General features: G+C 40.0%; 1 protein-coding gene across 2 annotated transcripts in view; it reads left to right on the forward strand.

Annotated features, from left to right (window-relative positions):
* Nucleotides 1–1963: 1963 nt before the first annotated feature.
* The window catches only part of Ufl1 (UFM1 specific ligase 1), a 33457-nt gene continuing 21862 nt past the window's right edge, over nt 1964–13558 (forward strand). For both annotated transcript variants that reach the window (XM_029476264.2, XM_021160237.3), the window contains exons 1-6: nt 1964–2098; nt 3018–3163; nt 4412–4440; nt 5079–5176; nt 5678–5792; nt 7964–8094. In XM_029476264.2, coding sequence (XP_029332124.1) covers nt 2022–2098; nt 3018–3163; nt 4412–4440; nt 5079–5176; nt 5678–5792; nt 7964–8094 — 596 coding nt within the window. In that variant the 5' untranslated portion in view covers nt 1964–2021. The remainder of the gene's footprint in view (nt 2099–3017; nt 3164–4411; nt 4441–5078; nt 5177–5677; nt 5793–7963; nt 8095–13558) is intronic.

The raw sequence follows: 13558 nt of genomic DNA on the forward strand, positions 1-13558 counted from the left end.
CTGGGTCCCCAATGGAGGAGTTGGAGAAAGACTGAAGGAACTGAAGTGGTTAACAACCCCATTGGAAGAACAATAATATCAACCAACCAGATCCCACCCCCACCCCTGAGCTCCCAGGTACTAAACCACCAACTATACACTTGGATGGCTCCATGTGTATATGTAGCAGAGGGTGGCATTGTCTGCATCAATAGGAGGAGAAGATCTTGGTCCTATGAAAGCTGTATTACCCAGTGTAGGGGAATGCCCTGGCGGGGAGGCAGGAATGGGTGGGTGGTAGGGGGAGCATCCTCATAGAAGCAGGGAGAGGGGGGTGGGTGGGAGAAGGGAGTTCCAGAGGAGAAACCAGGAAAGGGGATACTATTTGAAGCGTAAATACATAAAATATCCAATGAAAAAGGAAAAAGAAAAGAAAAGAAAGGAAGAAAGAAGGAAAGCAATTCTCCTTTGAGAACTCTTGAGCCATGTCTACACACTATTCCAACAAGGCCACACCTCCAAATAGTGTCACTCCCTGGGTTAAGCATATACAAATCATCACAACAGTCACATACTTTATATCTTATAGCACTAGGAGGAAGGATGTCAAATGTTTAATCTTGGATAATACATGTTAGGTGTTTGATATAATGTAAATGTTATCCATGTATGCATATGTTCAAGCATCACAGTGTTACATTGCTGTCTCTAATTTCTTTTTATGTCAAAAGACAATTTCTAAATGATCCCAAGAACGTGTAATAAATCCTGCACACGTTGTAGCTAAAGATATCAACTATCCACAGACTGTCTGCATGTCAACATTAACAAGGTGTTCGTATAACCACAGACAGCTATCATAACATTTTATAAAGAATGGAACGTCAACTCCCCAAATCTATACAAGTTCGTTCTTTAAAAGAATCTCCTGCCCTTTAAAAAACAGCTGCTTAGTGTTTGCTCTGTTTAAAGTTCCTCTGTAATATCATATATTGGTCAAAAATGATCCCCTCCCTCCCTCCCTCAAAAGCACTGAAAATGATGGGTGGGAAGATGCTTGAAGGTTAAAGTGCTCTCTGTGCAAGCATACAGACTTGAATTCAGAGCCCAAGCTCATCTTGAAACCTGGGTATGATCATCAATCTGCCTGGGAGATGAAGCCAGGAGGAAACTCAGGGGCTTACTTGATGGGAGGCTGGCCTACCTTTCTGAGAGACTCTGCTTCAAAGGATAAGGTGGAATGCCAAGCTTTATCATGGAATTCTCTAAATTTAATCAAAGCTAGGCACTTCAGAAGCCAAATGGATTTATCTACTGGGAGTGTTATATAGACTAATATATTTACATAGGAAAGAAGCAAAATATTCTTTACTAAGTACAATCAGGCTTCTGATTTCCCCACTGATTAAGATGGGAAAATGGTATGTGTGAATAAACAATGGCAGCAGTTATCTTGTCTAAGAAGTACAATGCCATTGCCTTCCCCAGTTTCACTCCCAGCAACGGTCATTCCTTTGTCCGAGTAAATAATAATAATAATAAGTTTTAGAACACATGAACTGAAGTCCATGGCGTTTGCTATACCCAAATAGATTCATTTTGGAAGAACAAAATTCAAACTGATGCAGTAGTGTGGAACAAGTTTCTCTAAAACTGACTTCATTCTTGGCTCAAATAAAAGCCCCATTCACTGTTCAAAGTGGATTAGTCACGGTTTGTAAGAGTCCCACAAAAGAAGTGTGCCTCGTCCGCTCAGCAAGGGCGGAAGATCATTTGATGGTTGCTGGACAGAAACAGGAACCTTGCAAAAAAAAAAAAAGGATTACTGAGTCAGCTTCAGCTTGGCTTTGTAGGAGTTTAGGAAGCCGCTTCCCGCAGGCCACGCCCAGTTGAGGGCGGAGAGCTCGGCCGTCGCGTTTCTGCTCGCGAATTTCCTTGACGCAGGTCTCTTGGCCCTCTGCGCGGCCCGTCCCGGGGTGCCTGCGGCAGGCTGAAGGCTGACGTGTCTGCCGTTTCCCTGTGGCGGGGCGAGCGGAGCAGTGATGGCGGACGCCTGGGAGGAGATCCGGCGGCTGGCGGCTGACTTCCAGCGGGCGCAGTTTGCAGAGTCCACGCAAAGGTGCTGGTTCCCTACGGTGTGGAGCCGGTTTAGGCCCGGGACGCTGCCCCGCTCCCGCACTGCCTGCCGGAACGCGGTGGGACCCCGGAGCCCGTCTGCTGCGGCGGCTGTCGGTAGAGGCGTTCGCTGCCCGGCCTAGGGCGAGCTTGCAAAGTCCCCAGTGCAGCGCGCAGCAAGTAGTCTGTCCCTCCTCTAAATCCTTTTTACGTGCAGCCACAGATCTAAGCCAGGCCCACACGCCATCTGTCATATTTTAGGGACTCCGGGACACCAACTTTTCTACACTCCAGAATTGGGGGAGTGGCCGAATTACCCCGACTCTGCGCCCGTGATTACACATCACATATATAAGGCGAATAGACTTTGTCTCCCTGTAAACGAGTTCTTGTAGTATTTTATTTCTCTTGGACCTAAACACCGTAGACCGTTGATGCTGTTCTATAACATCGAGAGCTACAGACATATATACACTCTCACAACAAACAAACAATAAAACCCAAGAAAAAAAAATCTAGTGCAAGAAGGCTGTGAGTAGCTTAACAGTATAGTAACTATAGTTCTGCTAAGCCACATGACCTGTCTGTACACCAACTGTACCAGTAAGGCCAGCATACTGTGATTTTAAAGAAAAGTTTGTTTTCAGCTGGAAATTTTGACACTTAAGGCAGGACTAGGAGAGAACATCTGTAGAATCAAAATACAGTGACGTGTGTGAATTAAATAATTGAAGGGAATGTAAGCCTACTCTCAAGTTTTCTTTTTAAATTACTCAACCAATATCATTATTCTAATAAAAGGCAGATTTTGTAATGTAGAAGTTACTCACAATTTTGCTTTCAAATACTTTGGGGCGGGGGGGGGGGGGAGGGTTGGGGGGAGACATAGCAAGTACACTCTTAAAACTCCTGGCTTCTCACAGGTTGTCAGAACGGAACTGCATTGAGATTGTGAATAAATTGATCTCTCAGAAACAGCTGGAAGTAGTCCATACACTTGACGGCAAGGAATATATCACTCCAGCCCAAATCAGTAAAGAAATGAGAGACGAGCTACATGTCCGAGGTGGTAAGTAAGTCCTCAGTGTCATGCTTTTGTCTTTACCGGATGTCTGAAGGAAATAATTAAAATTAAAAATAAGTGCTTACATGGAGGTTATAGGGCATTCTCAATGGCTCCTTCTTCTTTCCTCTTTGTGTTGGGTGTCAGACCCAGAGCACATACTAGGCAAATACTACCCCTGAGCTGTAACCCTTCTCTACTGATAACTTGATGATCAGCCTTCATAGGATCATGCAGTCAACCTTCGTATGTTCATATGAACATAATCTTACAGGTTCATGCAAACATGACCTTAACTATTGCCACTTAACAAATACTATGTTTTTGTTGTATTGAATTAAATGTACTATATATGTGTGTATGTGTGTGTGTGGTGTATATATATATATATATATATATATATACACACACACATATATATACCACACACACACACACACACACACATATATATATATATATATATATATATATATATATATATGCACACACACACTTCATGACCTAGGGGTGAATACCTAGGGGTGAATACCTAGCTGCCAGTGATCAGGTACTTAGTTATAAAGGAGAAATAGAGATTTCATAAAGTTTTAAGATCTCAAATATTAAAGCTGCATTACTAATTTTAAAAAACTTTGTAAATTGGTATACTGTGGCCTGAGGCCCACCATATTATGAAGTGCACTTAGCACCATCAAACGTAAAATATTGTTTTGCTTTATGTTTTTGAAATTTGAGCAATTGAGCAGATTGGGCAGTTTGATTGAAACAGAAACAACCCGTCACTAGATACCACTTGGGTCTAGCCTGGGTGTTTTGTTTCTTCCTGCAGGAGTGCTAATAAAATGTGAGCTGTGATTTGCAATAACTAACAGATCCTCTCTTGCTGATAGACACTCGTTTCAGTTTTGAGCAGTGGGGAAATCATCTTAATTTAGCTGCAGGCATTTCCTCTGGTCATTTTAGCTGAGCTGACTTGTGAGAAGAATTGAAATTCCTTCCACGGATTTCTCCGCATTGTGTCCGCTGATGTTCATAATTGGTCTGATGTGATAAACATAGCTTGGAGAAGAGTGTTGCCTGTGGCTTTACCATGAAGATTGATCAGCTAGTAATCTGTATCTAAGTCCATCAGTTACTACTGAGGTCCTATGCCCTTCCTAGAAGGACTTAGAGCCATCAGCACTGTCTGTTAGAGTTGAACCTGTTCATCTGCACTTCCATGTAATTTCAATTCCTCTCTTTTGTTCAAAGGTCGAGTAAACATTGTTGACTTACAACAGGTAAATTTATAAAAATTTTGCTTTGATTTCTTAAAGCTTTCTTAATTTATAAATACTACGGATTTGTTGGGTTCCTTTCTACATGTCTTAGGGTTTCCATTGCTGAAAAGAGACACCATGACCAAGGCAACTCTTATTATAAGGGACAGTGTTTAATTGGGGCTGGCTTACATGTTCAGAGGTTCAGTCCATTATCTTCAATTGTGAGAAACATGACACCATCCAGGCAGGCATGGTGCTGGAGGAGCTGAGAGTTCTACATCTTTGTTCTGAAGGCAGACAGGAAAAGACTGGCATCCTCAGACAGCTAGGAGGAAACTCTTTTCCCACCCCTACAGTAACACACGCACACACACAGATTGTTTTACTCTGTGTCCCTGTCTCACCTTGCCTAGAACTGGGTATATAGACCACACTGGCCTTGAAATCATAGTTGTCCTTCTGCATTATAGGTGTTTGCCATGATACTCAGCTATCAAAATTTTAGAGTAATTTCAAATTTATCTAAGTGATATGTAAAGGGTGTATAAATTAAATATATGTATATAAAATACATAAAAGTATAATTTTTAATCTCAGTGTATAATCTCAAATTTTAAAAGTAGTGGAAACTAATTGTAATTTCTGTGTAATTCTAGGTTATTAATGTGGACCTGACTCATATTGAGAATAGAGTCAGTGATATTATTAAATCAGAGAAGCACGTGCAAATAGTACTGGGACAACTGATTGATGAGTAAGTGTAACACTGAAGTGTTCTCTCTCCTCCTGTCAGGTGCTCCAGGCCGGGCGTGGCCAGCTAGGCTTTATGTTTAGAGCTCATGTAATAGAGACATTTATTATAAAAACCATTCTTTTTTTAAAAGTAAGTGCTAATTTGGGGGAATACATATTTATAAATAATATAAATTTTGATCTTTTTCCTATTAAAGCCATATCAAATTTTAACTTATTTATTGTGAATCAGCTGCACTCAAAATAATGTTCTAAAACTGATGTGAAATGACTATAAAATTTCTCTTGTCATAAGAAAAAAACCTGCCATTTGATTGCCCTTACATTAATTATATCTATGAGCAAAAAATAAGGTTTAGATCTGAGCAACAAGTGATGCTCATTCCCGTCCATTACTTGGGGGCCTACAATACTCTAGCAGAAAAGCGTTAAAGGGGAAGATACAGAAGGGAAGCATGTTTTATTTAAAAACAAAAACAGAAAAACTTTTTTTCAATATTAGGAACTATCTGGATCGGTTATCAGAAGAGGTGAATGATAAATTGCAAGAAAGTGGTCAAGTAACTGTTTCAGAACTGTGTAAAGCCTATGACCTTCCTGGGGATTTTCTGACACAGGTACTGTTTTTTCTTAATAATGGAAAGAATTTTAAAGAGTCTGAGTAGGGGTCAGGACCAGGTGGTTTTATATAAGGTTCGAGTGGATCTGACTCAGAGCCATGTAAATAGGTATAACCTACCTGATGGCTCTGAAGGGACTGTTCAAATGATACAGTTATCCCAAGCCCCGGGCTACCACAGTCCTGAGAGTAGGATGAGTTCTGAGAGTGTCGTGTGTGGATTTGCTCAATCCTTAGGATAGCTGCTATTTATAACCTAGCCAGGATATATACAGTTGTAGTAATAGAACATAGAGAGTGTAAAGATTAGGGATGCTGCTCAATATTTTGCAATGTAAAACACCTTCAGCAACTAATTTTCTTATCAGAATGTCAGTAGAACCATTCTTTTTGCTGCCATATTTTTCCTCCACTGAGCTGTGCCTATGTCTCAAGAACAAAAAATGTCACATATTCTCTCTTTAGGTCTTTATGCTGATACTAAATTCTGATATCATGACTATAGTGCAGCAACAGTGTTACCTAAAACCTGAAGCTATATGTCATCTTGTTTTAAAAGTAGTTTTTTTATCTCACAGTCATAGATATCCATGTGGTACAGTGGGAAACTTGTAGGCCTTAGTGTCACATACAACTGGATTTGAATTCTGTCAATGTGACTTCTTAGTTACCTGAGATTAAGAAAGGTGTTGTTTCATCTGTATGTTGTTTCCAGTGCTATATCTTTTGAGAAGGAATAACCATGCCCTTTGCATAAGCATTGGGGCAGCACTCTAGGAACAGTAGTTTGTTTTTAATTTACTGAAATAAGAAAACAGCCAAATCTCATTTTAACTACTGTCTTAGTTACTATACTATTGTTGTGAATAGACACCATGACCAAAGTAACTCTTGTAAAAAAAAAAAAAAAAAAGTTAGTTGGGGACTTCCTTACAGTTTCAGAGAATTAGTCCCTTGTCATCATGGCAGCAGGCAAGCAGGCAGGCATAGGACTGAGAGCTTCCTTGATTATCTACAGGTAGGCAGTCAAAGAGAGAGAGAGAGAGACATTGCCTTGGATTGGGCTTTTGAAATCTCCAAGCCCACCCCCAGTAACACACCTCCTCCAACAGAGCCACACCTCCTAATCCTTCCCAAACAGTTCCTTTAACTGGGGACCAGGCATTCAGACACAGGAGCCTGCGGGGACCATGCTCATTCAAACAACCACAACACCTTTCACCTTAAAGAAATCCAACTTTAGATCGTTACCGAGCCGTAATTACCCATGTGTAGTGTAGATTTATTCACTCACCTATATTAATAGAATAAGCTTTCCAGGCGGCATTTAAAACACAATTGAGGAAATATAAATGTCTAACACAGCATTTTAAAGGTCTAAGTCCTATTTTTACCTGAATAACTATAAATCATAGAAAGTCAAGCTTAAAAAATATAAGGATTACACCGAATGGTTTCTTCTGTAACTGTGTTTCTAGATACTAAGGAGTTTCCAGTTCTATTTTCTGAATATCACAAATGTGTTCCTCAAAGCTTATTATATTTTTCTTTGTTGTGAATCTATCAAACCAACTTGAATAATCTGCTTTGAGCCGGGAAAGCGGGGTATGAAATGTGTCCTAACCTATTTCACATGGACTTGTTCAGATGCCGTCTAGCTGAGAAGAAAAAAAATACTATCTTGAATTTGAAAGCTGGTCAGGAAAGCAGATAATCTGCCAGTTTAAATCAGGAAGAAGTCGTGTTGCTCTTAGAGAATATAATTTTTCAGAACTTACGTTTCCCTTAGTTGCAAAGTCATGGAGTAACATTTCTTTCTATACCCTTTATCCAAAGGTCCAAAGAAAGGCCTTCCTAAAGCAGTCAATCATGTTTATTTCTCTTTAGAAATAAGTATTGTAAGCAAGAGCTGTTATTGTGGTTAAACCTTTATCAGTTAACTAATAATTATTATTATAGCTAATCTTTAATAATTTGGTATGGTTCCCGACTCTGCAGTGAGACGATGAAACTCTCCAGATATTAATCCTTCATTTTAGTTTAGTTATCATGTAATTTGTGCAATTGAAATTTCTGTCACAGCACATACCAGGAATTGAGAAGGATTGTACAAATGCACATTTTAATTTTGTTATTTCAGATTAATAACAATTGACCTCTTATTCCCAGGCATTAACTCAGCGACTTGGTCGGATTATCAATGGCCATCTCGACCTTGATAACAGAGGAGTGATTTTCACTGAGGCCTTTGTAGCTCGCCATAAAGCACGTATCCGTGGACTCTTCAGTGCCATTACCCGGTAAACATGTTTCCAAGTGTATATAGGAACTTACACACCTATTTGACACGATTTGCATTTTTTCCCAGCAGCTGAATGTTTTTGAAGCCCAATCTCTTTGAGCATCCATCCCAGTTGTTAAGCAGGTGGGTGGAGAGCTTCTCTGGAAGGGGGCTACAAAGCCTCCAGAGTTCCAACTTCACCTGTCTCCACACATTCCCCTCCGCTCCCTGCTCCAACAACTTCTGTCCTGATGACATCACGACATATAAATCACCCTGAGGTCACATGAAAAGACCATGCAGTTATTAAAATAGAAGCTTGGGTCCATTGTTATATTACACAGTAGCCTTGTGTTGCAGGGCAGTGAAGTCAATAGCTTAACTTACTTGGAGTTTAGATGGCGCTGTTTTTGGATCCTTTTCCTGCGAGTCCACAGTATTAAGGAAGAGCAGTGTTACATTAGACAAGGAACTAAGTCTGTAGCCTACTTAGATTTATTTAAATATAGAATTCAGAAAGCCTACATTCTTAATTGTCTCCTCACCTTTGCATCAGGTCCTGTCGAGTGGCTTTGTGTTCGATCAGAGTTTGAGATGTCCAGATTTTCATTTCAAACAACTCTCTAGATGTCATCTTCTCGTGTCTACATTCACTGTTATTTTCTTACCCTCTGTCCCTTCTCAAGCCACTCGTCTGGTTTCTACCGCGTACAGTGTCACTATCACTAATCTAATGTCTATTATCTATCCTTGTTGTCCTTGTCTTTACATCAGTGTTTAACTGCACACACCTCTTTTAGATGGGGAAGTTGTAGTCATTTAGCAATAGGATGCATTTATTGAATACTGAACACATACAAGGCAAAAGGAGAACAGAAAGGTTTGGAGAGGAAGCTTATAGTCTGGTGGAACAAAATTTTTTTTTTATTATTCTTTTTTTTTTTGATTTTTAATATTTTTATTACATATTTTCCTCAATTACATTTCCAATGCTATCCCAAAAGTCCCCCATAGCGCCCCCCACTTCCCTACCCACCCATTCCCATTCTTTTGGCCCTGGCATTCCCCTATAATGGGGCATGTAAAGTTTGCAAGTCCAATGGGCCTCTCTTTCCATTGATGGCCAACTAGGCCATCTTTCGATACATATGCAGCTAGAGACAAGAGCTCCGGGGTTCTGGTTAGTACATCATGTTGTTCCAACAATAGGGTTGCAGATCCCTTTAGCTCCTTGGGTACTTTCTCTAGCTTCTCCATTGGGAGCCCTGTGATACATCCAATAGCTGACTGTGAACATCCACTCCTGTGTTTGTAAGGCCCCGGCATCGTCTCACAAGAGACAGCTAGAGAGTTTTTCTATGACCAGTATCAAAGTTGGTTAAATTTTACAACAAATAATTTTATCTGTGATTCCTACAAAAGAGCATTATTCTGTACAATACAAAATAGAACTCATAGTCAGAAAATTAACATTGATGCATACACTCATCTAGTCTTTGGATTCATTTTGATATGCAGAATGCTTCAGCACTGCCCTTTCTAGCTGTTTCAGGTTCGGTTCAGAATCACATATTTCATCGAATTGTTACAAGTTTTTGTTCACCTTTAGTCTGGAACACTTGTTTAGTCTTTTTCAGACTTTCCTGATATCAATAATTTAAAGGTCACAGATCTGGTGTTCTTTAAAATATTAACTTCTCTTGTCTGCTGTCTGTTTGATGGTGCTGCGAGTGTCCATATTTACCCTGGCCATCATTGACAGGAACACACAGAAGAGACACTTTATTCTTCTAATTAAATCTTAGCAGATGATACACAATTAGATTTTTTCAGTTACTGATGAATATATTTACTTAACAGGTATATGTGATAAAATTCTTGTAAAGCTGCTTGCTTTCCTTTGTAACAAAAACAAACAAGTGGTCATGTGCAGGGATGAAATTTTAGGACCATGTATCCCATTCCTCGTCAGACTTACAGTTTGTTTGTTTGTCTGTTTGTCTGTTTGTTTGTTTGTTTTATCACTGGGGATTTAGTGTTCCCTAAATGTGTTATTTGGCTTTAGGTTGTTATAAGTTACATTTTCAGATCACCATTGATTTTTCTAAACGATGGCCCTCAGACTGGCTTTGACCTCTGGCATGACCCTGTCATTCCTCTGTGGTATACTTTTTCGCAGATACGACAAAATGTTTAGGTTCGGCTCATAGTTCCCTGTCTATCCAGTTCTCCAAGGCTACCTGATTCTTCTTTGAGAGCACGTCTGGGTACTTAGATGCTTCTCACACAGTCTGCTTCTTACTGTTCCTTGGCCCTTTTGGTAAGGAGGAGAGGACGCACTGACACAGATATGTGCACATTCTGTAGATGGAAATGTAAACATATACAGCAGAACCATGCTTTCAAATTGATCGCGCCAACTAAACAGATAGTAAGCTTCACTTCATTCTTATTTTCTTTTTCTTCCTATTTTATTCATTTCCTGTATTTGTAATCCTCTGTGTCAACCATGGGAGACTGAGCATTTATTACCTGTAACATGTTGGTTTATCTCATTAACTCCCCTTATGTACCTGACTTGTTGCTGCTATACTTTCTTCCATGTACTCTCTGTTCCTTGGGTTCTGACCACCCATATGCAATCACCCTCCAAACACAGCAAGTGTTGGTCTTTAGGGGTGCAGAACTGGGAGGGAAGCTGATTGGTAGCAATAGAGGGAGACAGGTATGATACCTTTGTGCCCTTCAAGTTTCTCATTTAGTTAAAAACTAAAAATACTTTTCTGTTACTATATTTGCCATTTATATTTTGCTGATTACTGTAGCAAGTGTAAATTTTGTCAGCTCAGCATTTTGTTTTGTTTTCTCTCATAGTAGCCTTGAGCTACTGTGTAGAGATGCTGTCAAACTACAGAGTAAGGCTAATTCTGAACTGAAAAGATACGGCTGAGACTGGTGTCTTCCAGTTAGTACATTCAGTCCACTGTATGTGTACAAGAGCTAAAAACTAAGGAACCGCTTCTCTTTTCTGATCTGAAGCCATGTACATCCAAAAGGTTATGTTGGCAGCTGTTATGGGTAGCTAAACGGTCAGGAAGTAAAAACTGATATGAGTGGGACATGCAAGTACACTGGACCATGTTCTATTCCAAACCAAAATACAAATTCATCAAACAAAAACCTTAGAAGTTTAGTACATTTGTTTAATACACACAATGAGTAATACCTAAGAGTTCCAAGGTAGAGTCCTTTAAGGACGGACTGTTTTTATGTTTTCTTAGCAGGAGGAGAAAACATACACAGAATAACATGTAAGAAGGTTGTGATGATTGCTGTAAGATAAACAGAGATGACACATTTCGCAGCATACTGGGACCTAATTCAAACAATTTAATAAAGCAATCTGATCTACATGAAATTTTGTTAAATAATTTAGTCAAAATTCTCCAAACACAGGAGTAGCTTTTAGTATTTCATTCATTTTTTAAAATAAGTGTTTCTATTTTTACCAAGTTTCTTAAATGATTTAAAAGAAAATAAAGTTGTGGCATTCTAAATAATCAGTAAGGCATTAATAAGTTGGAATTAAAGGACTTTGAGTATACATAAAAATAGAAGCTAATTGAAGGACAGAGATGATGGCTTAGGGTAATTAGAAACAAAATGTTACTTTAAAACTATAGGCAGTGAGAAGTAAGTTCCGGCCTGTGGAGATGGGTGAAGTGCTTGCCTTGCAAGCAAGCAAATCTGAGTGCAGCCTCAGCGGGCTTTAAAGCAAAGCTTGGAGGAACATGTGTGTGACCCAAGTACTGTAGGGTGGAGGCAGGCAGATCCTGAGAGCTCTCTAGCTAAACAGAAAGCTCCAAGATGGGTGATAAACTCTGTCTGAAAAGGTACAGTGAGGAGACACAGGAAGATATCCAAAGTTGTCCCTCTGCCTCTATAGGCTCACACATAGGCTGACATGCCTGAAGACATATATACATACAAACACACACAGTGAAACAAAGACATACACTTGGGAATATGTCAGCTAGCTAAGAGAATATATTGGGCTTAGGATATAAGTTAGTGATAGTCACCTATACATAGTAAAGTCACCTATACATGCACAGGCCCAGGGATGAATTCATAACATGCTGTTATTTCATTACCACAGTCAGATACAGTGTCCACCCAGAAACATACCAAGGACATGAATACATGATATTCATTAAATCCATTCATGATGCCTCAGGCTATTGTGACAAACACTATAAATATCTATCAGCTGGTGAAAATAAAAACAATGTATGGAATATCTGTATGATAGAGTGCTGTTCAGGACTGAACCACTTCATGCATGCTTCATTCTTGAACATCCTATAAGATAAGTGAAAGAAGACAGGAACACAAGACTTCCTATTGATCAACTCTATTGGATGTCTGGAAAGGCAAATGTACAGACTCAGAAAGGATGACTCCTCCACAGAGTGGCAGCAGTGACTGACGGACTGCAAATGCTACTGTAAATTGTAAAACTGGATTGTTGTGATGTTTACACAAGCTTGCAAAGTTATTAAGACCATTGACTTACATACTTGAAATTAAGTAGATGTTGGTTATATGTAGATTATATCCTATTAAAATAGTTTAAAAATGTTACAGAAAATATACATAAGTAAAAAAGGCCATTTGTACATTGGTTTCTCCAAGTCAAACACTTTTGACTAGAAACATCTCATTCCACATACATTTAAGTCACATCACACTTTCTTCAAAAACAAAATGCTGAACCACTCACGTGAGTATTTCCAGGTGAAGAGGGAAAGCAGCCCAAGGAAAGTTACACACACCCGGCCTCCCGTGTCGGTGGGTTACACACTTACACACAGCCGACCTCCCATGTCGGTGGGTTACACTCTTACACACAGCCGGCCTCCCGTGTCGGTGGGTTACAAACTTACACACACCCGGCCTCCCGTGTCAGTGGGTTACACACTTACACACACCCGGCCTCCCGTGTCGGTGGGTTACACTCTTACACACAGCCGGCCTCCCATGTCGGTGGGTTACACACTTACACACACCTGGCCTCACGTGTCGGTGGGTTACACACACCCAGCCTCACGTGTCTGTGGGTTCTCTGTCATTCTGGGATGCAACCATGGACCAAAAATATTTGGGAAAAAAATGCGTCTAGTATTAGAAAACCAGGAAATCTAGAAATGGTACGTGTACAGGGTATAGGGAGATCCTCCAGCATTTTATACGAGAGCCGTGAACATCTTGGACTTCACTGTACCGCCCAGTCAAGGGCAGAAAGCAATCACCTGGTGGAATCATAATAGAAACCAGTCTGGGTTGTGAACAAACACTGATCCCTGCTCTCTAGGTAGCACAGCCCTGATCAGGTGTCTAAATTTGGGTATAACTTTGCTGTCATTTTTTCCTTTAAGTAACTTGGTAGTTTTCCTATAACAAATTCCAGTTCTTATTTACTT

This window comes from Mus caroli, unplaced genomic scaffold (genome assembly GCF_978045245.1).
Source record: "Mus caroli unplaced genomic scaffold, Mus_caroli_1 scaffold_6, whole genome shotgun sequence".
NCBI lineage: Eukaryota > Metazoa > Chordata > Mammalia > Rodentia > Muridae > Mus > Mus caroli.